Here is a 20,618-nt window from a genome sequence, read left to right on the forward strand (position 1 = left end):
ATTCACCTAATTCAACTTATTTTGTAATGTGGCGTGAAGGGAAATCAGCACGCTAGAAGCTACCGGGGGTATTGACTTCAATAACATCGTGAGGGTCTGGGCTTAATAACCTAACACTTTGCTGATCTCTGGAAGTCCTAAGATTGAATGCGGCTGATAATGACTTGTGACAGCGTAATCCGCATGTCAAACATTAACATTGATGGATTTGCAGAAGAAAAAAAGTCGTTGATCATATCGTCGTCGTTAGTGCGTCATAAAGCTTCAATGGCTTCGAGCAAAATGGAAGGGGTCTGGGTTTGCATGTAAATAAGAATATGACTGGTCTGCAAATGCTAACTGGTTATCTGATCCACCAAACATGTTTTGCCAGAAGACGAAGGCAGTCGCTGCTTAGAATCTTTCCAACGAACGTAACTTCAAGGTACCGAAAACACACCCTTGATACGTATCTCCCAACGTACCGCAACCTATACGTTATACCCGAGACGGGATGCGTCACCCCGCCCGAGACCAATCCAAATCTAGTAGTAGAAACTGGCATGCATAAAATTATAACTCACCGTAAAAACAGGAGATTTCGACGCCAATTCATGCAAATGCTAGCTTGCATAGTTATACAAACACATCAGGGTGAGAAATTAGCTGTTGGTAGGATTCTGTTCAAAGGCATTGTTTCCAGATGATTGTCTGCACGCCGAAGCATTATGTCTCCGCAATAAATTATTTGTAGGGCCTGACTACCACCAGCGTAAGACGCCATTGCCGTTGCCAAACCACGTCTTAATGGGTTTAATGTCGAGTAATCATTTATAACACACACACAGCTTCAAGGGAGTTGCAACTAATTAATGATAGTTGCCGTGCAGCACCTCTCAAACTATGAATGCTACTAGTATGAGTAGTGTCTCTGACATGATTAAAAGGCTTGTTTGACATACAATCTTAGTTGGATACAAGAGGTCTGCTTATGCATAATGGTGAAATTGCATGGAAATCATTTTTTGTCAGAGTGTTTAGTGTATATTAGAACCTCCTAGAAACACTTTGAACTTTTGAAAACTTTTCAGTGATTCAACTTAACGTGAAAACGGCTTTCACGCAGGTAATGGGTATGCAACCTGCATAGCACAGCCCCCACGCCCATGAAGCTAACGTTTTATGTTCAGCACAAGTGCAACTGCGTACATTGCACAACATTGTGAAGCCAGCTTTCCAAACTAGCAAACATCTCGTTTCTCAAGTGCAAACTCTAATGGTATCGTGAGGTCCTGCGCCTCGGAGCCGTCCGACTCGCCGGTCGGGGTCGGGCCGGACCTGCCCGCCACACGAGGGAAGGCGCCGTTTGTGCGCGGTGTGCCGCGATGCGGCCGGGGCAGCGTCCCCCTGTCTGCATACCTCTGACGTTGACCGCGTTGGATCGCAGCTATTTCTGGCGTGCGAGGGCAGCTTTGCTAGTAGTTTCATTCATACCAGCTTGGACGCGCCTGATAACGCACTCGGTTTCTGGACGTTGACTAAGATAATGGTACGATAATGCTGCAGCCATCATAAATTCGGGTATGACACTAAAACAGCAAAAAAATAATACAAAAATATGACAGGGATATGATACTAAAGTTCCAGCTCTCCGAAAGGCACATCTTCGAATAAAAAGAGCGTAGAAAGATCTGTGCGAAATAGAACGGCAGCTTCCGCAACGCAAATTCAGGACACGACCAGCCGTACGCAATGCTGCAAAGATCTGGCTTGATGAAGCCAACTCAATTTCTGAGGTTCAAAGTCAAACAAGACTGCAAAGTACACTCATTGCCATAAGTTATATGCATCCCGCGACGTATTCCGCAACACGCACTCAAGGTGCATGCCCCTTGAGCAGGCTGTTGGCAGTCTGCAAGGTATCCGATGCCGGACTGTTCTGTTACAAGCATTCCTCGGGCACGGGCAGCGATATCGCGCCCACCTCCAAGGCCCGGCGGCTTTTGCCAAAGGATCGGATCGCACAATGGTGACCAAGAGCGGCGGCGGTCGCCAGGCGCCGCCATCGTGAAGATGTGTGTGTAGGGAGAAGGTGGGTCTCTGGCTCGGTAAACACAACTATCTAACACACCTTCGAAAAACCATTCTGTTAGTATCGACCTCAAAAACGATTTTGGAGTGCTTTAAACACTTTTTCGCGAAAAAGCTCAACAGTGCCAGTGCTAGAGTGCTAGCTGACAGCCCTCTCGCAGTACTATCAAATGCACAAAGTCGGATCTCGTGCGTGACAACGAGTGTTTTGAAATCCTGCCGTGTGTTTACCGCGCTCTAGAACGGCCGGCCACATTTAGTAATGCGCTATCAGGGGATATTTGATAGGTGCCTTCGGCGAACAGCCATGATGGTTTCTGGTAATATCTGGAACATCTTTAATAAATATCTGGGTGAGGTTTTCGTTGTCCGAACAAGAAGTCGACTCGCAGTCTACCGAACGCCTTCTTCTTGATTGTTTATGACGACTCCTGTACTGGCGTTATACAAAATGTCGACGTGCCAAAAATCAAATCGGCTATATGGTGAGCTGCAAAATTGCAAGATAATAAAGACCGACATGCCAAAGTGGCGAACGCTTCAAGTTGTTTTATTGCTTAAGAGTCATGTTTAAACGAATGACGACAGGGGAAAATGGCAATAAACCAAAACGACAAAAAGCTTGACTCATAGTTTAAAATTTCCCCGCCTCTAACGCGATGCAATGACCCGTGTGCAGTACATGCTTCCATTAGCCCGAACGGCTTATATCTGTGTTGATTATTGCCATCTGGTGTTCACTCCTGGTATTTAAACTTCTATGTCTCTATCACATACACCCATCCGCATCCACATGTGTATCGGTAAATTAATCCTGTCTTTTGGTCCGTTTTCGGCTTGTCTTTGTGCCGACCTAGGTAAGTTACAAGGTTTGCAAACAGCTTAATGGCTATAAGAGCGTGTGGTTTTAAAAGCTGCGTTATGTTCTCCGATGCTATTTTCATATAAGGTAAACTCACGAAGGGCCGGTTGCCCCCCTGATGAGTTTTGTGTCTTAGGTTGATAAAGTTTATGACTAACTTTAAAAATTGTTTTAGTTATTAAAAAAAGAAAATAATAAAAAATGACTTTGCCAATGCCCAGGCTTTGCCAATGTATCTATCCTATCTACTGCTTTTGTCGAGATTGAATGACAATATCCATACTCTTTGTACGAGCGATCCAACAATCGACTCTTTGTGTTGATTGCTGCGAGTCAAAATTGAGTGCCTCTGTCATACGTCCGCGAGCCCGCCGTGCACGGTCCACGGAATCGTGGGTTGTCGCCCGGCGCCCGCGCCGGTCGTAGATCGCAGCGCAGTGCTCCCCAGTCAGGTGAACATGGGTGTTATATGTGGAGCGATGGCGATGACACTGGTCAGTGCTGGGTGGAAAGAGGGGGCAGGGCACAGCGTACAAGAGCTGAGGTTCATACTTAGGTTAGGAAAAAGCTAAAAGAAACGTCTTTTCTGTGCAATTTAGCAAATTTTCAGTTACCAATCCTCGTTACATGGTGTGCTATGCTGTGCTGTGCTATCCTCTTCTTTTTTGCCTCGCTCTGCTAGGTCATCTCCAGCCGTGCCCTCTGCTAGGTCATCTCCAGCCGTGCCCTAGCTTTTATTGCCTTCTGTTCGGCCCTGTCATCGCCTGTCTTGTGTTGTTATATTTCCCTCTATAACCTGTCTTGTCCTGTCCTGTTGCCTCTTATCCCACATCTCCTGGCTTTTGACTGTCGTGTGATGCCCGGTGATGACGGAACATCTTTGGAGATTGGGGAACGAAAACATAATTTTTGCCCTGTCCTTTGTGCAGACCGTTTTCCTCTTCAATTCTTCCAATTCAAAATATCATTTGTGGGTTTGTTTGTCTCAACTAGATTCCAGCTTAACTCCCCCCCCCCCCAGTCCTGATTCGCCCCCGCGATCTCAGACCTGATTACTTCCATGCCAGGGACGCATTCGGCAACATGAGGTGGTGGACTGAACGGTGTAGAACGACCTAACCTGACCACGAAACATGCTAATAGACAGGTTTCTCCCGGCTTTTGCCCACTTTTTCCCAAAGTTAGGGGACGATGATGCTCCCCAAAACGAAAAGGAAAGTACATCCCTGACCGATGCCCGAGAGAGCCAAACACTATTTCGCAATACTTTTGCTGCTATTAAATATGAACAAAGTTTGATGTAAGAAAGACCCTCTACCCCTGGCTTTTGGGCATCATGAGTTCAAAGCTTAAATGCGGAGTTGCGACCTTCATATACCAGGAGATGCCGGTTAAGCGACGTTGTAGCGCTAAATAACGGTATATTATGGTACTCGACGTTTCGAGCAGTGCTAATAGTTCAAGAATCAGGATCAGGTAGGGCTTTTGGTGGTGAGCACATCCTGAAACATCAGGCACCGACTCAATAACGTAATTGTTATTCAGTAGTACACCGTTGTTTAGCCAGCATCTTCCGGCAAAATGAAGCTCGTTTTCTCTATATGAAAACCTTGAACCCATGACATCGGTTAACGTTAGTTATTTAGCGACTCCCTAACTCTTTCTGGTCCTGTTCCATGTAGCTGATATGTCGACAGGCCGTCCTCTTCACCTTACCTTATCTTACCTTACCTTATGGTGATCGGGAATTGTAAAAGGCCACTAGGTCTGTAGGTCCCGGTCTCGTCAGGCTCCCGGTCCGGTAACCAAACAGTCTCAAATTATGGGAAGATTCAGTGTGGGACGTCGTACATGATGCCGGCCCGGTGCGTTTCCGTACGTCACTGGTGTGTCCAAGGCGTCTCAATTAATTGCGTGTCCACTTATTACTGTGTTTGCGTGACGGCGCGGCCTGTGGACTTATATAACAGGCGCCGGGGCTGATTCAAGGCGGCTGATTGGTGTAGCCACCAGTGGTGTCACGAGTGTACCACACGCGCTTGCTAGCGGCGGATCGATTTGATTTCGTTTTGAATTGACATTTGGTGCGTCATCAGCAGGAAACTCCCCGGGAAATATGCCGTTTTCTGTGCTGGTAACCGGTGCGAATCGTGGCATCGGGCTTGAGCTAACCCGTCTCCTTGTATCGGGGCCCAAACCTGCAGATACTGTGTTTGCTACTTGCAGGAATACCTCAGATTGCAAGGTATGTATTGATAGGTGAGGATGAGTTTGTTTTTGTTTGTTTTAATTTGTAAACAATGCTTGATCTGTTTCAAGTGCTGATTCTCCCACTAGTGAAGAGCTCCTTCAGTCCACTTGTATCATTTCCAATGCCTAATGTGAAAGGAATGCACAGAGGCACCTGTGTGCATAAGCTTTTCTAGTTTTGGGCAACTGAATTGTGCATGGAACCATGGTGGGCCTAGGTTTAGTCATTTTGCCCAACTAAGCTCTCCCAACTCATTTTGTTAAGTATTGTCCATGCATCAGAATATTAATATCCACAATTTGCCCATCTGTAGTCAAGTCAACTAACTGAAGATTCCAGACATGATTTATGCCTAAGACTGGGTGGCCAACAAACTTGTAAATTGGTGCAACTGGTTCTATCTTGACTTTATCTGAATCTGTATGGTTCATTGAGCCTCTAACCCTGGGAACTGGGATTAGGAACTGTTGGGAAGTTAAGTGAGGTCAGAGTTAACACCCAGAGTCTGGCAAGCAGCATGCTACCCATATAGACATTCAATATCTCTGCCCTTATCACCTGACCTGCCACATTTGTTACTTATCAGCTAGCAAATGGTAGGTAAAAATGTGGCTAGTGTGAAATCAGTTAAACACTGCAAGAGCTGCACACTAAGTACATGCCTGCCATCAGGCTGTTCAACCATTTAACCTCCTTTTTCTATGACTACAGACATTTTTGTACACTGTATGGTGACACCCTTGATATTTTTGCTAGAGTCCAAATTTGTGCAGTTATGGCTGCAAACCATCAAATTATTATGCTGATGCCCTGTTTTGTAGAATGTAGTATAAATAAACACTGAACAAGTCCTGATATCAGCCAGGTATTTAAAGCTTGTGCAATTTCAAAAGTACTCAACAGTGTGAATTGTCTTGTCTTGAATTTATGCATACACTCCTCAAGTAGAATGTACAAAAAGGTTAAAAGGGGAAAGGATACCTTGTGAACCAGCATACTTTTTCAGTGTAAGCTTTCCAATTGCCAACATGATACCAAGTGAGCATGATCTGCACACCTTTATTTGGGGCTGGTTGCTGAGTTGTCTAAGAGCATGTATTTTGCAGGATTTGCAGGACATTCAAAAGAGTCATTCCAATCTTCACATTCTTCAATTAGGTGAGTACCAGGCATAATTTCAAGAGGTAAAAGTGTATATCTGCTCTGTTCAATGTTTTTTTTAGAGAAAATGTTAATCAGGAAATATTTTGTGTAAAGTTTTTAATAATTATTTACAGAAAACTTTCTCTGCAGTCATTTTTCAACCTGGTCATGAATACCAGAATTGCTTTTTTTATTTTTTAAGGCTTTTGTTATGATATGAATGCAGCATGCATTGGGTCCTGTGGGCATCCAATACTGCAAATTTTTGTTGCTGAGGTCATCAGTATCTGAAATTTGGTTTTGGCTCTTGGGGGAGAGAACAAAAATATTAAAATCATGGCTTGTAGTGAGATCAAAATAACCCTAGTGAATTTGCAATACATTTACAGCTGGCACTAAAAGACATTCTTTGGCAGCAGATGACATTAAGCACCATGCTCAAGCTGCTCTCAGTAATTGCCAAAGACCATCATAAATTGGCTGCTTGCAATTCTTAAACTTTCTAGCTCCCTAAGCAAATGCTTCCTTCCATAGTCTATGCTTGCACTTACCAAATTTTGTAAGCTATGGAGCTGATAGGAAGTTGTTGATATTCATAATTATACTGTAAAGGTGTCAGTCCCAATAAAGGCTGATAGAAGCAGATGCTTAAAATGTTGTGCACCTGTTGCACTTTTCAATGGACCAAATAATGTTAAGTTTATGATTGAAATGTCATGCACACTACAACATGAATAGGAGCATCTGGGGCATTGCAGTCAATGCAGCTACGTTCTAGCCCAGGTACAATCTTTCTCACCCAGAGGAAAGATTTTGGGGGGTGATGTGATACCTGCCTAGGCTTTTGCTGACCTAGATGTACTTATTAGGAACAAGTGTGTAGTTCCCTATTTAGTTGGATAGGATGCCAACACCTCCCCAACTTTGAGAAAAAAGTTAGTCAAAGTCAGGAAGAACATGATTTGCCCCATTTCAGGGGGATCAAAGATATCTCTGCTCATCTGCTCCACCAAATTGTGTACAAAAATACACCACCTGAGACGTCAGGCCGCTGTGTGATCGGGGCTCGGATGCCATTGCAGTAGGGGGTAGGAATTGTCTCATCCTCACAGAGCAATCCAGTTGCATAAGGTTAGCATCACTACATCTACTCATGGGCATTGATTCAGATACAATACTTTTTTCAGTGTATGACACTGAACTAAATTTATATATTGGTTTTGTCTGCATCACGAACCAGCCGCACTACCACCGCCCCTCGCGCGGCTCCCCCAAAACAAGGTCGATAGGCTACATAAATGGCGCGCACGCAATAGCAGTCTTCAATGACAGAGCCGCTGTAGGTTATTTATCGGCTTTGCTTTTTAGGACCGTACTGATTTTGTGAAAAAAATATTGGTTGGCAAAACCCGGCTGAAACAAAAGGTAGATCTCAAAAAAACGTGAATAATCATATAAATACTCCAGCAGAAGTTCTGCCGAATGGAGAACAAGAAACCATGCCTTAGGTTTATACTCATGTCATGGTTCTGTGAGGACCCTATGTAGATCGATTTTAAAAAAATTCATACTTTTGTTTGATGGCCCTTTTATGCATGTTCATCACGTATTCAGCTCGGATTTCTTGGTGGAGGATATGCCTTCTCTCCAATGCTAAATCCTCCCCAAGAGCCGGAGACTTGCGGAGCCTTGGTTTTCCACGTGCCCGAGCGAGCGTTCGGGATGATGTTAAACGTCACCGTTATACGCTCCATACAATATCCATTTTTAATAGTTTCCGATAAAACTTTGATAAAAGTACGATTTAAAAAGAATAAAAAATAACTTATTCATCGATATATGATTGATTCACCTTATGTTTAGTTATGTATATATTAGTGTAGCTTGCCTCCATCTGACGTCGCTCACAGAGAATAATTTTTTACATTCTTTCCAGTGTATATTTGTGGAGAACAAACTGTATTGGGGCTAAAAACGCCAAGAAACACCCAAGCTTCAGACACTGGGGGTCATATCCATGGGCATTATATCCATGGGCATTAACTATCAGCCACTGCATCAGCTATGCGATGGCATCAACTATACAACAGCATAGGCAGCAGGAGGCTTCATCCTATATTTTGTCAGGTCCTTTGAAAGCCCCACGCATTTTACGTGAAGAAATGATGGGTTTGGTGACATCAGATTACTGATGAAGATTTCACATCATAGGCTGGGCACCTAAAGTGGACCATGAGATCCAGGTGTGGGCTGAGGATCTGTGTTTACACCAAAATGTAAGGCTGTGAAGTGGCCCCTATCTGCTGCCAGCAGGATGTGAGGCATTCATGAGTGCTTTTCATTATATCCCTGATGAAATTCCCCTGTGACCTCAGATGTCTGCGAGGAGGCCAGCTATCCTCGGCTGGTGCAGGAGGTGTCGAATGTCGTCAAGGACGGGGGCCTGAACCTGCTCATCAACAATGCAGGCTCAGCTAGTCGTGGCCGCGAGCTGTCCGTCGTCACCTCGGAGGACATGGTCCAGCTCTTCAGGACCAACTGTGTTGCCCCACTCATGCTCACCAAGGTGGTGTCAAGGCTTGCATGATCTATGTGGCGCTTGTTGTCGGCTGTTGTACTGTGTATGAGGTTTTATTATCTTTGGTTTGCTTCTCTGGTGCTGAACTGTGAAGAGGAGAGCAGATCGGAAATGGGGGCCAGTTTGGGTGAAAATTTATGTCACATTCCAATTTTCACAATATTATGTCTATATTGGCCTTAACCACACTTTTGGAATGGCCTTTTATCATTGTTTTTATTTATCCGATTCTTGCAGCTAGTACACTGCCATCACCTGGGCTTCGGCATAGGCCACACATAAGTTCCGGCATAGGCTTGGCATAGGGAAATTGTGGCACGCTTTCGGTGTTCGGTCAGGGGAACGAAGTTAACTGCTGGTGTTTTGGGCTGTTTTGTGTGCAAAATGGGCCATGGGGTGAGGAGCTGGAGAAAACGCCAGAAGAGTCCTGAGTGTGATAGCAAAGAGTCGTCTGAGTACATGGCGTCCATTGGCAGAGCCGTGGAAACGTCCGGAATGCGGTTCGTGATGTGTGCCACGGGCGCTCCGATGTTCTGTCAGGGTCAATCTGTGGTGGGACGTTCCTGGGACCGGCCCACGTGATGACGTCACAAGTGACATCACGACACCCGGTCCGTAAGCTTACGCTGCTTTTTGTGTCACACTTTGACGTCCCGCGGCCTAAGGGCACAACGGATAGCATCGCCCGTCCGTGTGCTCGTCGCAAGGGCACAAAGAATGGCTCGTGACGCTCGTGAGTCTGTCCCGTGGCGTGACGTCACAGATCCCGTGGTGACGCCCCTGGACGGCCGACAGGCGTTCCTGCCACTGCTGCGAGCGGCCGCGGCCGACCCCGCCTTCGCCGGAGACGTCATGTCGGACCGGCGGGCGGCCGTGCTCAACATCAACTCCCGCATGGGCTCGATCGACGACAACAAGTCCGGCCAGCGGTACGCCTACCGCACCAGCAAGGTGTGTGGACAGGCACAGCGCGGACCTGTTTCTGAGGGAGCCTCGGCACCCGCGCTGGCTAGCTCTGGACGCGGCGTCTCGCAAAGCCACGTTCCATTTGGCCGATTTGGAACTAATGTTTCTTTGCGGTGGTTATGGCTATGGTTTCTGGCGGCAGGCTGTTTGTGGCTCTCCGTAATTTTTTGTTTTTGTCTTCTGGGAACTGCTGTCTGTACCTTCACCGTAGCCTCAGTCAGATTTGAATACCAACACGCAGGTTAATCGTCACCTAGCGTGTGCTTCGTATCTGTCTCCTGTTCACGGCTCGATCACTGCGCTGTGGCCCATCGCTGTATCTCAGATAGATGAGATATGCTTTTGGGGCGGCCCCAGCTGTACCCCTCCCCCAGCCCTCAGTGTATTCCAGAACGGGCAAACGTGGGGTGCAGACGTGGCATCGCAGAGAGTGGATCTTGTTTAGATAGAGCTGTCCGATTAGTTCAGTTCTGAAATCAGGCCGTATGCCCAACTGTAGTTTGACCTCTGCTGCACTGCCAAGGACAGCTTTAGTCTGACTTCTGTTGCGCCGCCCGGACAGCTATAGTCTGACCTCTGCTGCGCCGCTTTGATAGCTGTAATCTGACTGCTGCACCGCCCTGGCAGCTGTAGTCTGACCTCTGCTGCACCACTCCAGCAGCCCTAGTCTGACCTCTGCTGCACAGCCCTGGGCAGCTGTGGTCTGACCTCTGCTGCACATTCCTGGGCAGATGTAGTCTGACCCTTTGTTGCGCCGCTCCGGCAGCTGTAGTCTGACCTCTTCTGACCTCTGCTGCGCCCCTCCGGCAGGTGGGCCTGAACTCGGTGACCCGTTCACTTGGCATCGACCTTCGCCCGGACCACATCCTGGTGGTCAGCATGGACCCGGGCTGGGTGCGCACACGCATGGGCGGCGCCAACGGCAAGATTGCGCCCGAGGAGAGCGCCTCCCGCATCCTCACCGCCATGGCCAAGATGACCAATCAGCACACGTCCACCTACGTCGACCACTTCGGGGAGCCGATCCTGTGGTAGACGCGCGGGTTGATGCAGCTGGCCGGCGAGCGCGGAGGACGCTGTCGCCGCGGACGGACTCAGGGTTGTTATGGTTACGCCCAAACCGCGCTCGCGGTGCTGCCAACGGACCGGCGTCGCAGTGGCAGACTCGCCGCAGGCTTTGTAGTGCTGAGCTAATCTGCTGGGCGCTTCAGGGGACGCTAGAGGACGCTCAGGTGTTGGCTGTCCGTGATTTATGCGTACTCATTTGACTTCAGTCACGCGTAGTGTTTTCTGATTTGTGGCTGATAGCTTTCTCTCGCGCCCTGGCTGATTGAGGCTTGTCGATTTTGACATGGCGTTATGTGTCGCGGAGGTAGTGATCATGAGAAAGGAACCTTTGGTGGTTTCGTCAGTCCCGCCAAAGCGACACGTCACAGTTATGTCGGGACCAAGGGCGTATGAACACTCGTTTGGAACTCATAAACAGTCTCGAGCTCACCCAGTACCTCGGCCGCTATCCGTGGCACGCGGCCTCAAGAGCGCCGCGTGTGTCTCCGGACTGCCACCTTGGGGTGCGCTAAACCCCTGCTGGAGCCCGCTCGTGCGTCAGCCTCGGGCCTTCTCCCAGCCCGTGAGACCAGGGAGTCGTCATTGCCAGGGGATGTTCGGCTGAGTCCCGCTGGATCTACAACCAGCCTTCCTTGGTGTGACGGCTGAGGAAGACCTAGTCTATATTGTGGGAAATTTGTGCCTTAAGCAGCAAGAAAGCATGCTTTTTCTTAGGGCAAGCACCTCGCTTCATCAGTGCTGCGGATGTTACTTCCGCGATCGCAATAAGTCGATTTATTTTATTCCGTGGAAGTGGCTCGGAACGCTATTTTGACAAATAAAACCTGTCTAGTGGGCTTTTGGTATTGTCCCAGGAAAAGTTGTAAACGTTTTTTTTTTAAACGTGAAACTTGTTATATAGTTTTCTAGGCGTTCAGAATGCATTATGGGCCTGCTTCGCCACCTTTTTACGTCGGATGTCGCCTATCCCACATCATCCATGGTGGGTACCTGACCTGACCCGGTGCGTCGCCGGCAGTCGGCGGTGTCCAGAGCCCAGTCCGCCAGCCGCGGCCGGTGTCCGACGCACCGTGTCCTCGTGAGGACGCGCCGGCAGTCGGCGGGGTTCAGAGCCCAGTCCGCCAGCCGCGGCCGGTGTCCGACGCACCGTGTCCTTGTGAGTACGCGCCGCACCATCACGCATGGTACAATTTGTGGTGTCATGCTGACGGAGCAAGCGCTGGCGTCTTGAATGGGGCCTATTATCCGCAGTCGTCCAGGCCCCGCGGGCAGGTGCCAGGCGCGCGTGCTGCGTCATGCCCTCCCCCGGTCGCAGCGTGGGACGAGGCGACGTGCGGCTGGCGGCGACTCGAAGGAATGGTTCGAATGCGGGTGCGGTGATCCGCATCGATGTGCGTAACGGAATACGACTGCCCACGCCGCGAGAAACGGCCGATCCAGCGCCGCCGCGTGCACGGGGGCAGGGTGGAGACTTGTACAAGTGCGTACAAGTTGTACAAGAGACTTGTACAAGTTGTGACGTGTGCCAGTCAAGTGACAAGTGCCAGTCGAGTGACGAGTGCCAGTCAGGTGACCAGACTGGTGCCAGTTGTGACGTGTGCCAACCAAGTAACGAGTGCGAGCCAAGTGACGAGTGCCAGTCAGGTGACCAGACTGGTGCCAGTCGTGACGTGTGCCAGTCAAGTGACAAGTACCAGTCAAGTGACCAGACAGGTGCCGGTCGTGACGTTTGTAGATTGTCATCCAGAGATTCCATGCCCACTTTGCGCAATACGGTGACTGCGCAACCGTGCTGCGAACATTCCAGTCGAGAGAACGCACCCCGGCGCCGGCCGCGGCCGTCCGGTCCGGCCGCCGGCCGCCGAGCGGCTACGGCGCGTGTCGCTGCTGCGTATGCGGAAACGGTCGTCAGCGTCGGCCGATGGCAGGCCGGGTCAAGGCGGTCAGCGAAGGTCACACGTGGCATCGGCGCTGCGATGGTGGCGGCGCCACGCGGGCAGACGGGGCACTATTGCCCGGGGGTGTATGTGCCGGTCGGACAAACGGAAAAAACGATCCGATGCTAAAATGCTGCGGTTCTGTGCTGTGCTCTTCTTGCTAGGGAGATGTTAAATATAACTTGGAGGCACACCAACGTAGGCCAGAAGTCCCCCGGCACAAAGCAGGCTCGGTTTTTCGAGATGCGGTCGTCCACCACTGGCGTAGTGGTCGCGGCCAGTGTCAGTCCGCTGGGCGCCTCGCCCATGCAGAGGCTGGAAACTGGGAGGATGGTGCTTTCTTATAGGAGAACGCCACCTTCTGTTGATGCTCCAGAACACTGAGTGTAATGGTATGTAACATGGCGTTCTTGGGATGTGCGCACAAGTGCAAATGCATTATACTTCGAGTCGTCTTCGGCTCCATGGGTGTAAATAAAAACGTTCAGTTGGTCCGGGACATCCCGTCCTTCGTTTGCGAGTTGCCATTAATGCATGCAAATCGGTGAGCACATGTGATTCGATATCCTCACGTGCCGCTGCCGGAGTGCAATTTGGATCCAATCCGCAAAATATGATATAAAACGTAAAAAACTTAGCTCGGTGATTGAGGTAAAATGTCGATTGTTGGCAAACGGGGGTCAAACACAATGACCTGCATTCGTGGTTTGGTTTAACAAGAAGAATGTTAAACACCGAACAAACCCGTTTAACGCGAAAAATATCGGCGGACCAGAAGTCACTTCCAAGCCACATGGAACAATCATTACGATCGAAAGTGCGGCATCGTTTTTAAAAAAATAAAACAATGGAACGAGGAAGCTGAAACCACGCGTGGTTCAAAACACCTCTGCTGGGTTTTCGAACGACATCAGAATAGGTCATACGCATTGGGCTTTTTTAGACCAGTAGCATATACCCATACGCCTAAACAAGCAGCTGAAAGGGAGAAAGGAGGTACGTGCGCATGTGTAAATATATTCTATGTTTGCATATGTATATTGATGCCGCATATGTACCTGCATAAGCATTTATACCTACGCACACAGACACACCATTTGAGAGCCATTGGAATTTGAGTATAGATATATGGCGAAATGCGGCGCATGGTATGAGACATATTCAAAAGTGAATTATCAGTTTACAGATCATACAGCTGTTAACATTTTCGCCCGCGGCGGTGCGGCGCCCGCGTTCCGTTCCGTAGCCGACATGGTGCGGACGCTTGGAACGGTAGACGGGCACGGCCTTTGTGTTTGGCGCGGGCTTCGGCTGGAAGCTGCACCAAGGTTCAGCTGATAGCTCTCGCTCAGAGAACTCTCGCTAGATGGCAGGGGCTGACGGCGGCCGCGCTGGCTCGGGGACCCGAGGCCGGCCAAGCGATAAAAAACTCCGAGCAGGTATTCCAGGTGCTATAGATTGGTGGTGCGCATGCGCAATGGAAAGCTTGCATCGGTCCGGCGCATACCCTATGTAGGCCGCGGATCTCGGCCACTCGAGGCACTCCGCACTGCGGCCACTCTGGGGTAGGTTCATAAGGACAGGCCAAAGAGGGTGGGACTCTGCGGCCTTTACGGAGGGCGGGGGCTCCTTTATGTGTATAAATGACTGCACGCAGAAGTCTGACATGTATAAAAGTGCGATTGATCTCAATTCACTGTTCAGACTGTTCCCAATATGATTAACTGTGCTGGGAACAGGAAAGTAACGGGCTAGATTTGAGAACCACTGCAATTTGAGTACGGCTATTGATAAAACATACCTGTGCAGGAAACAGACTTTTCCCTACCTGGCGCGCTGTGCTGGGGTCGCTCTGCGATGAACGCTAAACGAACTCTCCTGGGCCCGCACACCCATAGCGTGGCAAGCGGAGCGGGTGTGCAACTGAGCCACGATCGACGGATGTGGCCACTAAGTGCAATGTGGCGCTTCACGGCGAGGACTGGCGCGAAGCGCTGGTCAGTAACGCGAGAAATTTACGCATCCGAATGTAAGGTCAAATTTCAAACCACGTTTAAAGACACACACACACACACACACACACACACACACACACACACACACACACACACACACACACACACACACACACACACACACACACACACACATCACTTCCAGCGATTTTGAGACCATGGCAGGTTCAAGGCATTGTATCACCCTGTTGTCACTGGGTGACTGGGCAGGTCCAAAGTGATGCATGACCTAAGCTGTTTGTTCAAATCAAACATTCTTTGTCTAATGAGGATGGCTCTGAGAACTTGTGAACGGCGTTTGTTTGAACATAATTTTAGAGTCAGTGTGTCTTCAGTTAGGTCAGAGCGTAGGAGTTTCTGATTGTGGGTTTTGTGCATACGCTGGTCCGGCGCTCTCTCCTGCTGGCGCATTGTCACCGTGGTAACGACGTCGTGGTCATTCCAATACAGGGAAAGATGCGAAACCGACAGTCTCCGTAGTTAGTCCAGCACGCACCACGAACTTGAACGGTGCAAGCAATTGCCCATTAATAACGGCTATTCGAACAGCGCAGCTGACCGAGAAACTTGATCCACTTCGTATTGATCAAACCTGAAGGCACACGTAAAGAAACCGGCCCATCAACTTTTTTGCCGAAATCAGATATCCCAGTCATAGAACGTGGACGAACAAGGTATGCAGAATATTGCCAGGACAAATATCGCAGGGACTGACGAAGATGCAGGAATGAGGCCTACCATCTATTACAAGAGCAGGGTAACTAGCAGCCTTGCAATGAGAATCAGTCCGGCATGAGCCCAAAACCAACTGAAGCGCACCAAAATGGTGCATCGATTTAAATTATCACGCGGAGGCTGTCGGCTCCGCAACTCGATCTACATTGGAATGGCCACATCTCTGTCACGACGCGTGACGATGCACCTGCATGAGGGAGCGCCAGACCAGCATATGCGCAAAACCCACAATCAAAAACTCATACGGTATGGCCCAACCAAAAACACACTTTTTCCGAAATCTTCTGACTGTTCTCACACATCCGTCAGCCGTTCAGCATGCTGTCTATTCCCCTTGACGACAAGTTGCAGAAGGAATGGTATTCTCGTAGACCCCTGGGTCATCCTGCGGCTGCCCTGGTCTCGGCTGATCCGGCACTATCTAGCTGCGCTGGTGTTACCCTATATTGTCTTATTGGTACAAGCTTTCGACGGCACCTTTAACCCAATTGTTTACGTCGCTCGTCACGTCTTCCTGGACGGGTTGGTAGGTGAAGGTGTCACTTTTTCCAGTTTTTCTCACATAACGGTATTTGTGAATAACGACCACTCCGGATCTTCTTCCGGCTGGTCGGATGACAGTGGTGTCGTCCCTTATCAGAGTTAACAGGGCTTACTCCTCCCCTCACTCCTGTTCTTGGCGCTCTTCTCTGATATTAAACTTTTGGCGCACTCCACTTGGATGATTTACATTTTCAATCTGGGTCTGCATTGTTATTTAAGTCGGTGGCCGACGCTGACCAATACTAACACAGACGCATGAGGCGTTCCCACTCTTCTAGTTCCGCGACCACTTGAGTCAGAGGCTGTTTGTGGGTCGGAACGAAGCTCAGTCGTTTTTTCAACAGTGATATCTCGCCGCTCATCAGCTTGCGGGTTCACGGATTGAAGATTTCGACTGCGCTTTTTCGTTGCGTCTCGAGCATGCCTATACGGTGCTAACCTTCCCAGCCAGTATTCCGGCTGACACCGCCGTGCTCCCGTTCCAGCTGCTCAGTCCCTAACCGTTAAAGTTTCTTTTCTTTATTCGCAGACATTGCCGTCTTCGTACACACTCAATTTTTGTTGACATTTTTGTGCAAATTGTTTCCTTCGTCGCACTCACTTTGATTTTTCTTGATCGAATGGAGGATATAGCTAAATAATGCATATCGATGAGTCCATATAATTCAGACATGCAGTAGCACACTGAAAGTGGAGAGTGAGAAGGACTGTAATGTATATTTATGTTAGCACATGCGGTTAGTACAGAACAACATCTTGAATCTTTTTATAGTACTAGCACTGCTCGAAAGGTAAAAGATTTTTGGGGATGTGACCCACATGGGTGCAAAGTCGAAAGAATGGCACAGCCCTCCAGACAGAAGCGCCATCTATAACCTTTGTGGTAGACAGGCCCACTAGGTGGCAGCACAAAATGATTCGCCAGAGTACAGCTGTTTGTTTTTATCATTTTAACACAAATTACACTTCGTCGATGAGCAAAGGTATTTCAGAATTATTCGACGTTTAACAGCTTCATGTGTGTCCAGAAGTATTGAAAGTGCACGAATGTGGTCGCACTGTTGTCATTTATTCAGGGGCCTTACATCCTACAAATTGTACGAAATCAAACAATTAAGCCGCTCGTGGGAATGACTGTTAATATAATGAACACGACCGGCTAAATGCGTTTGGCTGCGGTCAGAGAAGCGTCTGTAGTTTGCTGATCCCGGCGTGTTAGTAAAGAACACTTGCCTTTGTTCTGAGGGTTTCAAATGCTGCTTGAGGCGAAGGTTGGATAAAATGCTGCGTGTTGGGGGGCAGTCTATCTTTATGTGACCAGAGGCGAAATTTCTCAATTTAATTTGGAAGCAACGACGCTGAACAGTGGAAAATGATACGATCTACCCCAAAAAATGTGTCAATAAGCCTTCATACTTTGACCGTCAGAGGTCTACGAAGCTCAAGACGACTGAACCCGGGCCTCACGATTTTTCTCGCACTCATCAACAGCTGTCCTTGACATACTGATGGCACTGGTGCATTTCGTTTCCTGTCACATTCATTTAGCTTCCTGCTACATGTTTGCCAAAAAAGGTCTGCAAAGCTCAAGGTCAGTGGTCCCGGGCTCATGCCATTTACACAAAGCTCATTTCAATGTTAGTGTTTGAAATGCTGGCTGTGATTCATCCGTCCCTCTTATCCTCTTTCTCGCTCCATCCTGCATCCTGGCGACACACCGCTCGTCCGGGGCAGGCTGCATGCGTCAATCACGAGTGGGCCGAGAGCCCGGTGGAAAGGGAGGCCCCGATGAGGTACCCAGCGCGCATGCGCAGGTTAAAGCTCGGCGGTTGCCCCCATTGCCCCGGCGGTTGGGAACCAGTGAACAGGTGGCCTTTTTACCCAAGTCGTCTTTCCCTCATTGCCACCGTAGATGTCCTGCTTTTCACATATGGGGACCATTTCATCCTCGTGGTCTTATTTTAATTCATGGAGGGCCTGTTTCTGGGGTTTAAAAAGCCTTACGATTGTTCTAAGATGCCAGACATTATTGGAGTTTCGGCCCCAGGGGGCCAACATCATCCTCAAGGAATGAGGTATGACGCTCAATAGTGTCCCCCCCCCCCCTGCTACGCCGCTGTCATCTCCACATTGGATGTGTTTGCTTTATTTTTGGCCATGCTAGCAGCTGGTAGGGCTAAGATAGTATAATGTTGCATACGAAGCAAACACCAAACACACCCACAAATATAAAAAAGCTTCCATCGTAATACAGACACAGACGCAGTCGACGAAAGCGGTGACGAGTATGCAGCTAGATCATATCAACCTGATACTGATACTGATACTGATACTGACACTGATGCTGATACCGATACCCGAAGCAAGCGGATTCAACCGCATACGTCTGCGGCCGGCTGTGTGAGTGTTGTCAGTTCTGGGGAAGTCTAAGCATTGGGAATCCTCCAACGGCTTCTCTGACGTGGTGTCCGATACAATGCGTTTTTGCGACGGTGGTAAAGTATGATTTCCACACGAGCGAGTAAGCGAGATGGACTCGGCTTTTGTGTCGCCTGTGTTCGCTCGCTTGCTTTGTTCGCTCGCTCGCTGCGTCTGAAGAAGTCGAGTTCCGTCTGCTGGGCACCGTGACGCGATTCCCAAGCCTCTACATCAGAGCAGCCAACGGCGAGTCGATTAGGACATTCATGTAATCGAAGACCTGATTTAAGCAAGAGCTGGCTTGAGGTTCTGTTTCTTCGGCATTATAACTTCGTATGCTGAGTGTAATCGAGCTCTAATATACCCGCAGGTACCGATTAAGGTCATCAAGCAAACAACGATTATGTTGTTAATGCTGTGCGTTTCGAAGTTAGCGTTGTGGTCACGAGCGAAGATGGCTGAGGAAAAAATCGCATTTAAAAACGTGAGTGAAGAACTGGGAGTCCTGCAAGTGTCCCACATATGTCCGGACAACGCCACTGAGTGATAACCAAATGACACATAACTCCATCTCCCACCTCCAACATCCGACGCACGGCTCTCGCCAGAGCTGCGTCAGACACAAGCAGCTGACACGGAATGATACGATATTCCATATCGAGTAATAGGTTTCAGATCACCTCCACGATCATTGTCTGAACCTCATGGACATCCCGGTGATTCAGGCTCTCACCTCCTAGCACCCCACACAGGTCCTGCTATGGCGCCCGAAACTCAGCTAAGCTAAGACAGCTAAGTTTCTTTTCCATCCAGACTAAGCCTTTCGGCTTAGTCAGGATGGAAATGAATTTGTCAATGGGCATCGCTGTTCATCATTACGAGCAGAGAGCTGTTTCTGAGCACGCATTACCTAAAGTGCTTCTCAAGCCGGGTCTCATAATGACGGATATGTGCGGCTTTTGCAACGCATGAGGCATGTCCTTGATTCACAAGTTTTGGCCATTAAATTCAAAAATTTTGAAATATTTTTCTTCCATGACCGTGAGCTCAGCTTTGAAGTGTCGAGTATTTGACGATATAGTGTATATTTGCTTGATAGGGTCGCTTAACCAGTGCCTCCTGGCATGTTCAAAGTCGACAGCTGTCAGCATAAGAGCTCTAAACTTTTGATAGCCGGCTCCTCCCGGATCAAATTTATTGGCAGAGTTGTCAAAAGTTTCTGACTTCATGCGATGAGTGTGTGGAATCACCTCCATGACGCATGACAGTTATCACGTCCGGTATCGTGTCGTTCGACGTTTCTTAGTTATTGAGTTTTAGGGACGAGTCATTTGCATGGTCAATTGCTTCTGGCTCGCTCTTTCCACGGGCGTTCAAGGCATTTGGCTGACACAGACCATGCAGTCAATCAGTCCGTCTTTCGTCCGCCGGAAGTGACGTTTTTCACGCAGCTATCAACACAACACGGATCAAGCGTGCCTAAACGCAATGCACATTGGGCATGCCTCAGTCTAATTGGAGGAGTCCTATGGTTGCTGTTTGTGACTGTATTGGCGGGCGCGGAAAGACGCAAAGTACATGCATTAAAATTCAAGCCCCTTGAGTTGTAATACTTGGAGCCTCGCAGGCGTCACCTTTTGTGCATTTAGGGAGCCTCTTAAGTTTAAGATGTGCAGTGGAAGCAGCTGTCCCGCAGGCGAAGTTTGCACTCGCTTTTCAAAACGTGCTGCTTCCGCGGATGGAGAACACCGCATTACGTCATTCACCTGCGCATGACAGAGAACCGAACTGATGCTGACTCGATCCAGGCGGCGCCGTTGCCGCCCCGTTGGCTTGCCGTGCCGCACAGCCGGATCAGCGGCGGTGGCAGTCACAAGACGACCCTGCCCAGGACCACGAGGGCGACGCGTGCTCGAGCTGCGCCGACAGCCTCAGCCCGCGCATACCACGAACGCTGATAGGTCGGCGAGTGCGCGAGCCAGTGCGCCGTCATCGGCCGCCAATAAAGCCATAAATCGGCCGCCGATCTAAG

At 49.0% G+C, this 20,618-nt stretch overlaps 1 protein-coding gene across 1 annotated transcript; it reads left to right on the top strand.

The window, feature by feature from the left end:
* Nucleotides 1-4,861: 4,861 nt before the first annotated feature.
* LOC119089640 (C-factor) lies at nucleotides 4,862-11,773 on the top strand. Its single transcript, XM_037212432.1, has 5 exons — nucleotides 4,862-5,177; nucleotides 6,290-6,341; nucleotides 8,702-8,892; nucleotides 9,700-9,855; nucleotides 10,681-11,773. Exons 1-5 carry the CDS (start codon nucleotides 5,049-5,051, stop codon nucleotides 10,903-10,905), a joined length of 753 nt encoding a protein of 250 aa, XP_037068327.1. The 5' UTR covers nucleotides 4,862-5,048; the 3' UTR covers nucleotides 10,906-11,773.
* The last annotated feature ends 8,845 nt before the right edge of the window (nucleotides 11,774-20,618 follow it).

This window comes from Pollicipes pollicipes, unplaced genomic scaffold, assembly GCF_011947565.3.
Source record: "Pollicipes pollicipes isolate AB1234 unplaced genomic scaffold, Ppol_2.1 Scaffold_1600;HRSCAF=1878_pilon_pilon_pilon, whole genome shotgun sequence".
In the NCBI taxonomy this organism is placed as follows: domain Eukaryota; kingdom Metazoa; phylum Arthropoda; class Thecostraca; order Pollicipedomorpha; family Pollicipedidae; genus Pollicipes; species Pollicipes pollicipes.

Bases quoted from the DNA above. Each gene is read 5' to 3' on its own strand.
- LOC119089640 (XM_037212432.1), top strand. From the start codon at position 5,049: ATGCCGTTTTCTGTGCTGGTAACCGGTGCGAATCGTGGCATCGGGCTT. The intron at 5,178-6,289 runs GTATGTATTGAT...TGTATTTTGCAG, and splicing joins GGAATACCTCAGATTGCAAG to GATTTGCAGGACATTCAAAA. The intron at 9,856-10,680 runs GTGTGTGGACAG...CCCCTCCGGCAG, and splicing joins ACGCCTACCGCACCAGCAAG to GTGGGCCTGAACTCGGTGAC.